The 15434-nt window shown below is 39.7% G+C and overlaps 1 protein-coding gene across 2 annotated transcripts in view; it reads left to right on the forward strand.

Moving 5' to 3' along the window:
- The window catches only part of Hs2st1 (heparan sulfate 2-O-sulfotransferase 1), a 121340-nt gene that overhangs the window by 79406 nt on the left and 26500 nt on the right, over window positions 1–15434 (forward strand). For both annotated transcript variants that reach the window (XM_041653702.1, XM_041653711.1), the window contains exon 2: window positions 9851–10089. In XM_041653702.1, coding sequence (XP_041509636.1) covers window positions 9851–10089 — 239 coding nt within the window. The remainder of the gene's footprint in view (window positions 1–9850; window positions 10090–15434) is intronic.

The following is a 15434-nucleotide window of genomic DNA, read 5'->3' on the forward strand; positions in this document are numbered from 1 at the left end:
TACATGCAGACAGAACATTTCTATTTTTAAAAGAAGTAAAGCTAAAACAAATTTTTAAAATTTAAATATTTCAGATTGACTACAGTTCTTGATTTCTAAATATGATAACTCGTGTGACTATTTAAGGAACTACACTTTCAAAACTATCACTCTAGTGTCAGACTGGTACAGTGAGTCTCTTAGAACCCTGAGTCATGTTTTCAAATAATATCAAAGTTTAAAGATTTTCATTTCTGTTGTTGAGAAACTGTCATGGCATTAGTATGCATGCTAAGAATTTCGCTTTAAAATCGTTAATGTACAATCAAATAGTAAAGGATCAGTACCTTTATAAAGGAGCTAGTGTCCTTGTGAGCTGAATAGTGTGCTATCTTAACATTTATGTTAGAGCCAGGTGGTTAATTCTTTTTGCTTACACGTGCATGAGCTGCTCCCTGGGTGGGTAACTAAGAATGGAGGTTGTATATTGTAGAGGTTGTAGTAAACTGGACAGATGGGACAAGACCAGGGAAAACGTTCATTGCCTACGCTTGTAGAAAGACTTCTTCAGAATCTCAGCAGTAGGGAAGCTGGGGCCAATGTGAACTATAGAGGAAACCATTGTCTCAAAAAAAAAAATTTAAGCTGGGCGGTGATGGCGCACACCTCTAACCCAGATCTCAGTAGGCAGAGGCGGGCAGATCTCAGTGAGTTTGAGTCCAACCTGGTCTACGAAGTGAGTTCTAGAACAACTAAGCTGTTACACAAAGAAACCCTGTCTCGAAAAACAAAACAAAGCAAAACAAAACGTGTGTACGTGAGTGCGCTTGATGTAGAGGTCAGAGGACAACCTGTAGAGGTTGGCTCTGGTTCTCTCAGCCTTTGCCTTTATTTGGGTCCCAGGGATCTAGCTCAGTTCCTCAGGTGTAAGTGGCAAGTGACTTTACCCACCAAGTCATCTGAGTAGTCTGTACCTTTTACTTTTAATACATGAATGTCAAATCTAAGAATTATAAATAAGATTTAAAAATTTTGAGTAATTTTTATCAAATAATCATATGTCTAAAATTTAATTTTTATTAAGATTGCTTTGTTATATTTAGATTTATTTCTAGGTTATCTTAGGCCACCTACCCAAATTTAAGAAACTGGCCTACATTAAAAATAAAATGGGGACCAAAGAGATAGCTCAGCAGTTAAGAGTGCCTTCTGCTCTTCCAGAGAACCTGAGTTCAGTTCTAAGCACCCACATGATGCAGCCCACAAACCCACCCCTTGTAACTCCAGTTCTAGAGCTGATAACTTCTGGCCTCTGCAGGCACCAGCATATATGTGCATATAAACTTGTAGGCATACCTTCATACATATAAAATCAATAAAATGAAATAGCTTCAAAATTAGAGCTTTGTGTAAAAAGGTAGTCGATGTCCTGACCGCTCAACTAGTTGGGTAGCCTTGTTTTTGGATTTAGCTTAAATGAACAAACCTTAGCACAGACTCTATATTAATGCAAACACCTCCTAGTCACAGAGAAATAGAAGTGAGAGTGCACTGTTTGACGTCCTACAACTGATCATTACTCCCTCGAGGCGTTGATCTTGGGTATTAGAGTGTCACAACGTTGTCACCTGGGCTTTTGAAAAACCGTTTCTTAGGTCCTGAATAAGTTCCTGCAGCATTCATTTCAGGCGGCCCTGATGCAGGCTCCTATGGAGAACCTCTGCCCCGGAATGTGGTGCCTTTCAAACTCCAGCGAAACGTCGAGCTTGCAGCATGCTAGCTCTAGTTTTGAAACAGCTGCGGCTTTAAGTTCTAGATAATGAGCTCAAACCCAGCTGGAGTTGAGTCCTAGTTACTCCTTATTCTTGTTTTTTACTAATGAATGGAGCACCAGGTGCAGCTGCTGCACTGTGGAAGATAATGCAACTTTGGACAGTCCTGGCATTTCTTTCTTGATTTTGCAAAGGCCTTAATCTTCCAGTGGTATTTATCTCAGCACTCAAAGCACATATACTTAATGGCAATTTGTTCGTACACTAAAAATTGACAAAAGTCTCTGAATCATTTTGCCATTTTAATACCAAAACTAACATTCTAGCCTGATTACAAAGGTTACATTTAATTGAATCCGCAGTGTTATGTATTTTCACCACATCGTAACGACTTTTTATAGTGTCTTCTTCCCAGCATTATTTATTTTGGGCCTCTCACATCCTCTACATTTTCACCTCTTTATTTTCACTTGCAAATGGAGTGGTTCGCTACCTGAACCTCACATTAGTCATGTGCAGTGGGTTGTACTGAGAGTTTCTGTGCCTTCAAGAAACACTCAGAACCAGTATGAGACATAAAACAAGCTTGTGTGTGCTGCAGGTGCTTATCTGTCACTTTATATATTAAATATAGGTGTTTGCGAGTGAACAGCATAGTAAAAACTGCTTACAGTAATCAACAACCTTGCGGTTGTTCCTGGGAACTTATTTTCTGTATTCCAAGCAGTTCCATTTAGTGAGGAGACCACTCAGTCCCAAAATAATCACACAAAAACTGTATTAATTAATTCACTTGTCACTTGACCCATTAGCTCTAGCTTCTTCTTGGATACTCTTCCACCTTAATTTAACCCATTTCCATTAATCTGTGTATCGCCACGTGGCAGTGGCTTACTGGGTAAAGTTTTGTCTGGCTCCAACTGGGCTACATGGCTTCTCTCTGACTCTGCCCTTCTTTCTCCCAGTATTCACTTTAGTTTTCCCCGCCTAGCTCTTTCTGCCCTGCTCTGTTATAGGCTCAAAGCAGTCCTTTATTAACCAGTGGTACTCACAGCATACAGAAGGGAATTACACATCACCTTCCTTTTTCTGTTTAAATAAAAAGGAAGGTTTTAACTTTAGCATAGTAAAATTACATATAACAAAACAATTATCAAGCAAGAATTACAGTTGCAATATTTATATCTACTTTATCTTTCATAACTAAGAAAAACTATATATTCTTCAACTCCATCAAATACTCCAGAAGGATATAGTATTACCTAAGTAAACAGAAAGTGTATTGTAAACAACTTCCAAAACGTAGAATTGACAGAGAAATCTCACTGCCTGGACACTCACCCAAAGTTCTTCTGTACCGTTGTGGCATCCATCTTCAGCCTACAGGCCTTTCTAGTGGAGTCTTCAGAGATACCTTGTGTGTGCTTTCAGTAACGAAGAGCAGAATTCCTTCGGCTTCTCGGCACCTGTTGTCCACAGGAATCCATCTCTAATCAGACATTATCTCCCTTGCTGTGGCCCTGAGAGGAAAGGCCAGCAGTGCCACACTGCGTTGTCGGCACTGGTGCTGTGCTTTTGAAGAAACGGTCTTGTTCCTGGACCCCTGTGTGGAAACAGTGTTCTGTTGCTTTGAACCTCTTTGTGTGCCTCTGTGACGATATACTAAGTGTGTATTCCCTCTCCTGGTGTGAGAGGTTGTTGTCAAGCCCGCTTAGGCTGCAGGAGTGAACTGTTTTAAAACCAGAGAAAAGAAAGCATATTCCTGGTATAGCTCTCACAATATTGTTATGGCTACTACCCAGCCATTCACCTCTGGCCCCACTTTGCTCTCACCCCTTTTCCCCTATGTCCAAGCTTCCTCAGAGCCATTTCCAGGGCTTTGTGCATGCTGTTCTTTTTGGCTAGATTGTTAGTTCAGTCATTCTCCAACCCATTCCAGCCCTTTTGTCTTCCACAGAAAGGACTTCCTTCCCTCCACACCCCTCAGCCATCTCCTAGGGATCCTTGTGTATGTAGTCTTCCTGTTTTTGCAGCTTCTGTCCCATGCTGCATAGACTTTCCCATAGACGGTTTCTTGGTATGTCAGCAAGGCTGATTTTAAGCTCCCTGAGCTCAAGCGATGCTCCCTCCCTCAGCCTCACTAGCACTGGGACTCTAGATGCTTAACTGTGCTGGCCCATTCAAGATTTTGTTATAAACTTCATCAGACTTCCCAACATGGGCTCTTCTCCAAAATCTGAAACAATATTCAAGCATTGATAATTAATTAGTTAATAAACCTGGAGCAAAAATGACTTGACTGGTTATAAATGGTCACAGCATTCTTACTGCTTAAAACTGCACAGAAATGTTGTGACTGCTCAGTTCATGAAATTAATTCTTTTCTTCAACATACAGGTATATATTAAGGGGCAAATTTGGATACATATGCTGTGGAAGCTCCTTTGGCCTTTAAGATACCAATCCACTTGGGTGTGGTCTCTTATACTATAGATGCATCTGTAAGACATGAATCCCTCTCTTGCTTCTGGCTCTCATGTCCGACTGTTAGACTCTGTTCCTGTTCTCACAGAGGACTGTGATCTAGGACAGTGATCTGGTAGTCTCCCCTAAATAAATAACCCTTTGTTATACGTAATTCTGAACTAGTGTGGGATTATTTTGTATCTTCGCCATCATACATAGATGTAAGCATGGGCATTGGGGACAAAAGGAGGATATGAAGTGTGGCTTCTCTAGCTACATTGTCCCAAGACAAGCTTGTCTTCATATCACTGCATAAAACACAAATGTGTTAGACCGCTATGCACTTACTCCTTTAGCTTAGCTGTTGTGGGCCCACTTTTAACTCTGGTTTGTTTTGCTTTGCTTGCTCTGTTATGAGCTTTGTGGAATTTAGTGTTTATTTACCCCAGAGAGTCCTGGTTTTAGCTCTGTTCTAGAGTCCTTTCTGTCTCATCGTTTGGTCCTCACCCAAGGATAATGTCTGTATTATCAACAGGGACCAACAGCTTTACCCCACTCCACCTGACTCCACCCTCCTGGAGAGCTTGCCTATACTAATGACCTTAAAGACCTCCTCCTGTTGAGGCAGTCCACCTAGGATACTGCTACAGAGACAGGGCATCCTTTGCTTCACAGTACTGGGTGTTTCTCGATGCCTTTATCCTCTCTCTGTATGCAACATGATAGTCTAGTTCACGTACACTTGGATGTATGTTAGTCTTTAGTGTGGGCTTAAAATGTCACGTACTGTCCCTGTGCCATTGAATACAAATGTCTTAAGAACTGTCCTTGCTTGTGACTTAAGAAAGTAATTACTGCGTTTTAATAGGGATGTACTTCTCTTCTTGAATACAGCTTTATGCAGTATTGTCATGTACAGATTCTTTTGAAAATTAGATGAATTTGTGTTCATTTAAACACATGGAATTGTTCCTGGCCCCAATGTAAGTGCAGTATTTTTTTCAGCTGCTTCTCTTTACTGCTGTTATGTAATTCCGTATTCATTATAATAATGTGTATTATTAACTGCTACCCCTGCTTTGTGCTGTCCCCTGTTTGTCATCACCACGCTTGAAAGCAGCCCCATCCTTTCAGGCTCAGCGTGTTCAGCGTGTTGTCCAGACCACTTCTTCCCCCTTCTCAGGTTTGGAAGTATTTTGTTTTCAGAACATTTGTTTCAGCGACATTCATTCAGCTCTGTACGAGATGGTAACTGAAATAGGAACACTTAAATACATCTCTAAAATTTGAAAAATAATTTGAGATATAATGCTTTGTTAAAAATTCATTAAAAAGAATGACTGGACTAGACTCCATTATGCTTCAGAATATCCAAGTCATTGAAGTGAGGAAAGAGCAGTGATTGTAGTCAGCACTTGAATTTTTTCACAGTATTTTACCTTTCTCAAATATGTATGTGGCATAATTACTGACTGATATAGGGTAACGAAGGCTATTTTTCCCCACAAACACTGTCTTTACTGTCCGTGTAGTGATCTACCACCAGCAAGAGAAAACTGACTTGTTTCATAAAAGTTCATGAACAGTACTTAGAATATTGTGCAATTAATGGACTGTTAAAATGATAGGAATTTAAGAATTATTTTGCTTTGGCTTTGATTTTTTTAACATTAAAAATCTTGAAATAATGATGCACTAACAGGAAGTTCCACAGATAATACAGCATGTTTTGCTTTTTAGTTCCTAGAAAACAGTTGAGTACTGTCCATCTGTTTTACTAAAATAACCACAGAATGCTTCATAAACTCCAAAGTAAAAAACATTTTCTGTAAGGAACAGTTTTAAAGAGTATATCTCGGGCCGGGCGGTGGTGGCGCACGCCTTTAATCCCAGCACTCGGGAGGCAGAGGCAGGCGGATCTCTGTGAGTTCGAGGCCAGCCTGGTCTACAAGAGCTAGTTCCAGGACAGGAACCAAAAGCTACGGAGAAACCCTGTCTCGAAAAATTAAAAAAAAAAAAAAAAAAAAAAAAAAGAGTATATCTCGGTACTGTGTCCTGCAGGATTTGGCGCTAAAGTTGTGACGCTTCTCTTTTAAGTACAGTGAGAAAAATACTAAATTTCAGCCAGTGCAATGTGGAGCACAGACTCTGGGGTCAGACTGACCTGGAGTTGTGTTCTTACATCAGTAATCAGCCAGCAGTCACGTCCTTGACGTCAGTTTCCTGACTGAGTGGAGATAATAATGAACTTCTTGGAGAATTAATTATGAGGCAGTGTTGCAGAATATTTCTTAGCTATGCAAAGCTGTGCTGCATTTGTTTACATTACTGCATGTTGTTTAACTTTGTAAAGAAGTATTTCATTTGTTTAATTATGCCAAGATATGTTACTGTTTTACCTTACCTCCCTAAGGCACCTGATTGGTCTACTAAAACCTGAATGGCCAGTAGCAAGGGAGGAGTTATATATAGTTGGTACTTCCAGTCAGGGACAGTAAGTAGGAAGAGGAATTTAGGATTGGGGGGCAGGGGACCAATCAGACAGACAAGGCGGAACCAGGAAAGTAGGACATACAGAATGTAAGAAAGGTAAAAAGCCCCAAGTCCAAATGTAGATAAGTAGAAACAAATTAAATTAAGTTAAAAGAGCTAGCAGGACAGGCCTAAGCTAAGGCTGAGCATTCATAACTAATAATAAGTCTCTGTGTCTTTATGGGGGAGTTGGTTAGTGGTCCAAAGAAAATTTCAGATACAGGTCCAGTACAGAGGTGTGCTCTTGAAAATAGGTGGATTTTAAACTCAGGGTCAGGAGGAGACGGAGCACGAGCAAGGAACTCAGGACCACGAGGGGTGCACCCACACACTTAGACAATGGGGATGTTCTATTGGGATCTCACCAAGGCCAGCTGGCCTAGGTCTGAAAAAACATGGGATAAATCCGGACTAGCTGAACATAGCGGACAATGAGGAATACTGAGAATTCAAGAACAATTGCAGTGGGTTTTTGATCCTACTGCACGTACTGGCTTTGTGGGAGCCTAGGCAGTTTGGATGCTCACCTTACGAGACCTGGATAGAGGTGGGCAGTCCTTGGGCTTCCCACAGGTCAGGGAACCCTGATTGCTCTTCGAGCAGATGAGGGAGGGGGAATTGATCGGGGGAGGGGGAGGGAAATGGGAAGCGGTTGTGGGGACGAGGCAGAAATCCTTAATAAATAAATTTAAAAAAAAAAAAAAAAAAAAAAAAAAAAAAAACTCAGGGTCAACCTAACTCAAAAACAAAGAATAGTGCATTTTATAAACCTTTTGTTTTTGTTTTTAATATTATTAAAATGAGCTAATATTTTAAGAACTGTATCTTGTACTTTTCTGATGATAAATTTTTACGTGAAAATCACATAAATTAGCTGTTTTAAGCTATTTAAATTTAGCTGAACGTTCCACTAGCATCTAGTGTGTTCTCTAGGTCACATCTAGTATGTTCCAAGCACTACCTCTGTTTACTGTCATAAGTTTCTAAGAATATCTACCTAGGGGTGGAATCGCTATGTCAGAGTCTGTACTTAAAATTTTGAGAAATGTAAAAATGTTTTTTATTGTAATGCACTTTCAGTCTTACCAGGGATGTAGTGAGTGTTCTGTCTGGTTTCTCTGCTTCCTCAGGAACACTGTTTAATAGCAGCTGACACAGTGAGTCCAAGTGGGACTTCATTGTACTTTTGTTCTGCTTTCCCCATGACTGTTCCAAGCATCTCTTTATGGGCATTTCCATTTGTGTATTGCCTTTATTGATTAAATGTTATTCTCGTGTGTGTATGAGCTCCAGATTTCTCCTGTACTCTTGTTTTATCTTATCTCACAAATATTGACACTTTATTTCATTTGTAGTCACTTTAAATGTCTTTTTGAGGCCGGGCGTGGTGGCGCACGCCTTTAATCCCAGCACTCTGGAGGCAGAGGCAGGCGGATCTCTGTGAGTTCGAGGCCAGCCTGGTCTACAAGAGCTAGTTCCAGGATAGGCTCCAAAGCCACAGAGAAACCCTGTCTCGAACCCCCCCCCCAAAAAAAAATATTTTTTGGCATTTTATTTTCTGTTCTGTGTTTTTTGTGTTCTGGACTCTTGGACACTGTTGTGTGTCTCTGTTTTCTGCATTTTTGTGAATTTTTTTTATAATTACCTTTTACCCTGGAATATTTCAAGTACAGTATTTTTGTATAGCTTTTCTCAGAGTTACCTCTTTCATTATATAACCATCATGTTTCCCTTTATTGATGTCATTTTGCAAAGTGACAGGAAGTGTAGAAACCACTGCTCTATTTAGGCCTTTTTCTTCTCTTTATGACACTGTGTTAAGTGTTTGCTATGCATGAATTGCGAACCAAAACTCATACTTTAATTTTTGCCTTCCTTGCTTAAGTACACTTTCAAAAACTGAAAAGGAGGGGAGTTCATTATTATCCATTTGGGAGTACTATCCATATTTTTACTCGCCAATTTTTTTACTTTGTATTTAAAATTTTTGAATTTATATATGAGTGCTATATTTACATCATTTCCAGTCTTCCTTTTCCTCTCTCCCCCCTCCAACTCCAGTGTTCATCTACTCCCTATCAAATTCATAACCTCTTTAATTATTATTTTACACACACACACACACACACACATACACACACACACATACACAAACCTTTGGAATCCATAATCCATTTATTGTTGCTCATTTGTGTGTTTAGGGCTGACAGCATGGAATTAGATAATCTATCTAGGGCTTATTACTAGAGAAAACTGATTCTGGTGTCTCAGTGTGGTGGAGACTGCTTGTTCATTTCCTGATCGCCCAGACCCAAAATAACCACACAGAAACTATATTCATTACACTACTTGGCCAATAGCTGAAGCATATTTCTAGCTAGCTCTTACGTCTTAAATTATCCCACTTCTATTATTTTATATTTTACCATGAGGCTCATGGTTTACCAGTAAGGATCCTGTGGACAGGCATCTTTCTCCTTTGACAGCTACATGGTGTCTCTCTGACTCTACCTACTCTCTCTCTACATCTGTTCAGATTTTCCACCTGGTTTTACTCTGTTATGCCATTGGCCAAAAGCAGCTTCTTTAATGACCAATGGCAAGAAAACATATTAACAGTATACAGAAGGGAATCCCACATCATCTTAGCAGCCATAATTTCCCATATATACCTTCATCTTGGGGTAGGACCTGGTGAAATTTCTCCATACCCAGTGGCATATCACTTGATGCTGTCATTCTACAGGATTTGATTAAGTGACCATAATTTTTTAGATAATATGGATACATCTTCCCTGTCATATATGGAAGACACTATCTCACAGTAGACGTCCTGGTTCTCTGACTTGGAATCTTTCTGCTGTTCTGTGTTGTTCCCTTAGGTGTAGGGATTGTTGGAAATGTATTGGCATTAGTCGGGTTTTTTTTTTGTTTTTTTTTTTTTTTTCCTGTAGTGTGGATTTCTGTAGTGGGATATACAGGCTTTCGTGTGATGGTTAATTTTGGTGTGCATTTTTTTTTTTTTAATTTGTAAGTTTTCTTATAGTAAGGTGTTTAAAAAAAAGGTAAAGAACTTAGTTTGGCTCTTCTTTTCCTTACAGAAAGGGCAATTGCAAGACATGAAGTCCGGGAAATTGAACAGCGGCATACAATGGATGGCCCTCGGCAAGATGCAGCTTTCGATGAAGAAGATGATATAGTCATCATTTATAACAGAGTTCCCAAGACTGCGAGCACCTCCTTTACCAACATCGCCTATGACTTGTGTGCGAAGAACAGATACCATGTTCTCCACATCAACACTACCAAAAACAACCCAGTAATGTCATTGCAAGATCAGGTAATTATCACGTAGGGAACACGAAAATGCTTTCTGGTGTTCCCTCAAATCTGGTGTTGCAGGGGACGAAGTGACTTAAAAGGGATACGAGCCCTGTTGTCAGTTTTTGTGGGGAGGGGACAACCAACTTCTTCCCGAATTTATAATCTTCCAAATACTTGACATATTTTCTTCCATATAATCCGTAGTCAAGTATTTGTGAAATAAGCAAACTGATAAATGGCTAGAAGTTTTGGGCACAGCTTTGATATTCTTCCATATGGAATCCCTTGGTTGTTGGTGGTTTTGAGACAAGGTTTCTCTGTGTAGTCCTGGCTATCCTCAAGCTAACAATGTAGACTAGGCTGTCGTCAAGCTCACAGAGATCCATATGCCTCTGCCTCCCAAGTGCTCCATTACAGGTGTGCACCGCCATGCCCAATGCTTGGTTGTTTTGTTTTGTTTTTTAAACTTGATAAGATGCCTGCAGCAAAAGTTACTTTATCGTCTCAATTTACTATGAGGAAGTATTGGCTCGATACTTGTATGCAGTTCTTTATAGCTTCCTGAGTTTCATCTTTGGTAACTCATGTGCATATTAGCCACAGATTAGCCTCCTGGAGAACAGACTGTGGCTGGTGTCTTTATCAAAATCTTATCTTTTGATTGTCAGGAGTTTGGGATGATCGGGTGGATAGGTACCTTCATAAAATAGTATTTTAAAGTACATGAGATTGTTAAATGAAATCTAGTTTATTCATCTCTTTCAGAAGTAGTTTACACTTTTCCACACACGTGCAGTGATGACTATAATTATAAATTTCTCATTGTAAATATTGAGGATGATGGGTATTTGACCATAATAAAAAGAAACTAAAATCCTAGGTAATCCCAGATACCATTGAGTGGCTTCAATAGCCAGCTGGTATCCATTATCTTTCTGCAGCTAGGGCTTCAGCTGTTCGAAAGCAGCGGAACTTGTTTTGTTATGGACTTGAACATTTTCCCAGTGGTAAGTGCATCTATAGCCCTTATACTCAACAGGGAGGGAAGAAAACTCATACAGGTTTTGAAGACTAGTGGTAGATACATATCACCTACCCATCTACTTTTTGGTTGTTTATAAGATAATTTATTTTACATAGAACCCAAAATATATGTCTGTTAGCTAAAACAATTTTCTGTAAATAAAAGGAAACATAAGCTTTTTTACACTCTTGGTTATTTAAAAAAAACTCACAGTACTGTATATCTCAAGGGACAGCCTACTAAATATTAATTTTGCATTCCGCGTAGTGGGTTTGCATTTTTGCATTGCATATCTTACCTTGATTTAAAAGGAGCATGTCAGAACAATGTCAGATTTCCTCAGCAGTATTTTTTATGATTCACTTGTTTGTCCAATTTTTACTTATTTTGTGTCCAACCTTCCGAAGTTTTCTGGCAGTGACATGCTTGCTTTTTTCCATCATGAAATGTGAATGTGGAGACGCTCGGCACACATGACATTTATCAGCACCGTGGCTGCATTTTCCAGTTGCATTTGGATGGGCTCCAACCTCTGCTTTCCTTGCAGCACTTGGTATTTATACATAAGGAGGGCGCAGAGAAGCAGAAGTGCTGGCCTAAAGCAGTCAGCTTGTATAGTGAACAGCACTGAGAGGTTTGTTTGGTTTTTGTTTGTGTTCTTTGTAGACACTTTAGGGAAGTGGTCTTAAGCATTAAATGACATATCCCAAATGTCAGCCAGTAACTCAAAACCTGGTCCTAATTAGGAGTGGCTTACACAGACGTGTCCTCCGATACAGCATATGTAATGTTTTCTCATCTCCTGTGTAGAAGCTGTTTTCTAAAAACAAACCATGTTGGGGCTCCCTATCATTAGCATGGCATGTTTAGAGTGTTTCCCTTACAACCCAAAGAGCTTCATCTGAACGCAAACTTAAGACTACGTTACTCTGAAGTCAGCTTTTAAGTATTCCATATTCTATACTATTGCTCTGTTTTAATGTTATATCATAATATTCAGCAAATTAAGGAGAAATTACGGGTGGTTTTAGACCTCTCTAAGCAAATAGCTTCAAATCTATGTCTGACTTTAGTGAGTGTGCTGTTGTACAGACCCTCCATTTAAAGCCCCATTGCCTCATAAAAAAGCTGTGGCTGTGATAGGAGACCCTGCTCCTTTTGGATGCTCATGTATCGAAATGGAGCTCCTCCAATCCAATCCAATCCAATCCAGTCCTACCCAATCCAGCTCATCCCACCCAGCCCAGCACTGCACATCATGTATGAACCATACTAGGCACCAATTCCTTACATGCTGAATTACTTTTCTCTTAGTTTAGAAGCAAAACACTAAGCATGTCTAGTCTAATACAGAGCTGTTCAGTGGGATGACAGCAATGGCCTCCTAGCCATCCTGGAAAGTTACCAGCTTTGCTCTCAAGTGTGTCATTTAACCTTACTGAACATGTGATACATATGAAGATTGTGCCACAGTCTTTGGGAGAAATACCAATGAAATGAAAAGCCAGGGCATGTCTTTGAAAGAGATTTATATAATTGACTTGAGAGCCTAAGACACAGAATCAGAAATTGAGGATAATGGAAACATCAGTGATGATAATCTCACCAAAATGCTTTACCTGGACATAACTGCAGACATTTATGTCTTAGAACATCCTGGGAAACAACTTCCCCTCTCTTTGCTGAAGTTCCAATGTTGTGACAACCAACAGGACAAGGTGCTGGGGTAGAGGCTCAGACTACAGGAGACTAAGGTGTGGAAAGCAAAGATGTGAGATCTGTATGTAGTTGGACATTTGATTTAAAACAATAAGGTCCTTGTTCATAAGCAGTACACAATGTAAGAATGAAGTGTGGGTGTGTGCTTTTCTCATGTACTTGAGAACAGTGAGTATGTCTACACATAGAGACAGCACACCTGAAGTTGCAGTATATTAACAGTTAAGGATAACTGTCTAGGTAAGCAGTTTGAATGTTGGCTCCATACCGTTTTGCCTTTTCCATAGTGTAGATTTTGTTGCTTTGGATGGCTTCAAATATGCAGGGATGTTCTACCTTAGCCTCCTGTCTGAAATTAAGCAGTTGGGACAGTTGGAGAAGAAAGGTTTTTAAAGAAGAAATTAATAGAATATAAAGCACAAGAAACTAAGTGATTAAAATGAAGTGACCTTTGTTAGAGTTTGGTTTTTGAGGTGGCCTTTAATTCAGGTGATTAAAAAGAATTGGCAAGGACTGGAGAGGTGGCTCAGTGGTTAAGAGTGTTGATTGCTCTTCCAGAGGGCCCAGATTTGATTCCCAGCACTCATCTTACCTCATAGGCATTGGTAACTTCAGTTCCAAGGGATCCAAGTTCCTCTTCTTGCCTCTGTGGGCACCAGGCATGCATGTATACAGAGACACATGCAGCCAAAATACTCATACACATAAAAAATAAAATACCTTTTTTTTTTAAGAGAAAGAATTGCTGAGAGACACAGCTCTTTTAGGTAAGAACAGTAGTGTGATTGGCAGCATCCTGTGTGTTCCTCTTAAATCCAGTCTCTTCTCATATGCCTAGTTGATTATTTGTGAGCCTTCTTGGTTTAAACATTTAAAGTATCTAGCCCTATAGGACAACACATTTAGATATTTCTATTGTATATGCATGTGTGTTTTGTTAACTTACTCTCAAGCTTACTCGTGCTCATTTTCATTAGAACCTAGTTAGTTTGCTATGTTAACTTCTCTGAGCAACATGGCAGCTAAGCATTTGGAACCTTTTATATGTAAGCTAATCACTGGTCAAAGTGCAGGTTCTTACTCTGAAGACCTAAATGGAGCTTGATGTTCTGAATTTTTAAAAAGCTTCCACTTGATGCTACAATTTGAGGATCAGTGATTTAGAACACAGTTAAATGGTATACAAAGACACATTGAGATCATTCCAGAAAGTTTTATTTATCTTTAAATTCATGTTCTTATTTTCCCTACAGCATCCAAATTTCTTATCCACTAGATACTAGCCTTTTGGCTCATTGACTGTATGAGGCCTTCCTCACTTCAAGACCTCTGCTCTTACCTTCTTGTAGAATAAATTTCTCCTTCAGTTGTCTTCATGTTATCCTTTTAGTGTCTTGAACCTTGACTAGTCATCCTGTGCTATATTAAATGCTCCTTCCAAAGTATTGGAACCACATCACTCCTGTTACTAATCAGTTTATAAAATTAGGTTACATATTGGTTTTATTTCTTTTTGTTTTCCTCTACTGTACTGTATTGCCTTTGAGGGCAGACATCTTGCTTGTCCACTATTTGCCTCATGCCTTGTGCCTCAAATGGGTAACCAAGACATTGAGGATAGTTGATACATTGTTAAATGATGAATGTGCAAACAAATGAGCCAGCCTCGATTTTGGTGGTAGTCCTTAACTGACCACAGCACCATGGTTCCAGCTATAAGCAGAGTAAATCCTCTGATGGAAGGTTGATATTTCTTGGGTGATTTAGGACTCTTGAGCAGCTCAGGTCTGAACCTCAGACTCTGTGCCCTCTGTTGCAGCTGAGCTTAGGCTTTTTCTATCCTCTCACTAGTTTTCCTGAGTATAGAAAACCTTCTCTCTGGTTTAGCCTTAAACAATATGCCTATGGCTAGACAAGAAATGTTTATTTAAAGTAAATTTATCAGTAGGAATTGGTGAATAGTAATTACTCAAGTTAATAGTAGTCTTAATCTCAATAGATAGTAATTACAAAGTTGGAAGCATGCCAGGGCATTCAGGGATACCCCAGTCTTTCAGATAGCAGAAGGAGCTCTTTTGTGATTGAAGTCAAGCCTGTCGTGAATGTAGGCCCAGATACTGTTCATGCAAAGGTGCTTTCCTAGCTCTTTCCTTTAGAATTGGTTCAGGTCCGATTCAACAAGCAAATAAATCATGGACCACCACCTACATTGCTTGTGTTTTCCCTAAAGGTGTCTTGTGATTACTCGCTAGCCTGGCTCTGCTTGAGTTATAAAACCCGACAGAAGTCATAGTTTAGAATCTGCTCCAGGCTAGCCATAAAAACATTATTTTCATGTACTGTATCTAACTACCCTTTCCGAACCATCCTTTTTGATAGCATGCTTCAGTCAGAGTGTAGAAACTTTTATTAGTATTCTCTCTTCTCCCTCTGCCAGTGTCCAGTGTTTTCAGCCTCCTAAACGTCATTTGATGCTGTTGGGTTTTATTGCCCTTCGCCTGGTATAAAAGGAAGAATCTGTAAAATGCACTGGGTGACTCAGCCAAACCCTGTGGGCAGCATGCCCTGGCATGGACTGCTAGAAGAAAACAAATGGGGAGAACCCAGCGTGTGGTGCG

This window comes from Microtus oregoni, unplaced genomic scaffold (genome assembly GCF_018167655.1).
Source record: "Microtus oregoni isolate MIOR12 unplaced genomic scaffold, Mior012 000000F_ref0000247, whole genome shotgun sequence".
In the NCBI taxonomy this organism is placed as follows: Eukaryota; Metazoa; Chordata; class Mammalia; order Rodentia; family Cricetidae; genus Microtus; species Microtus oregoni.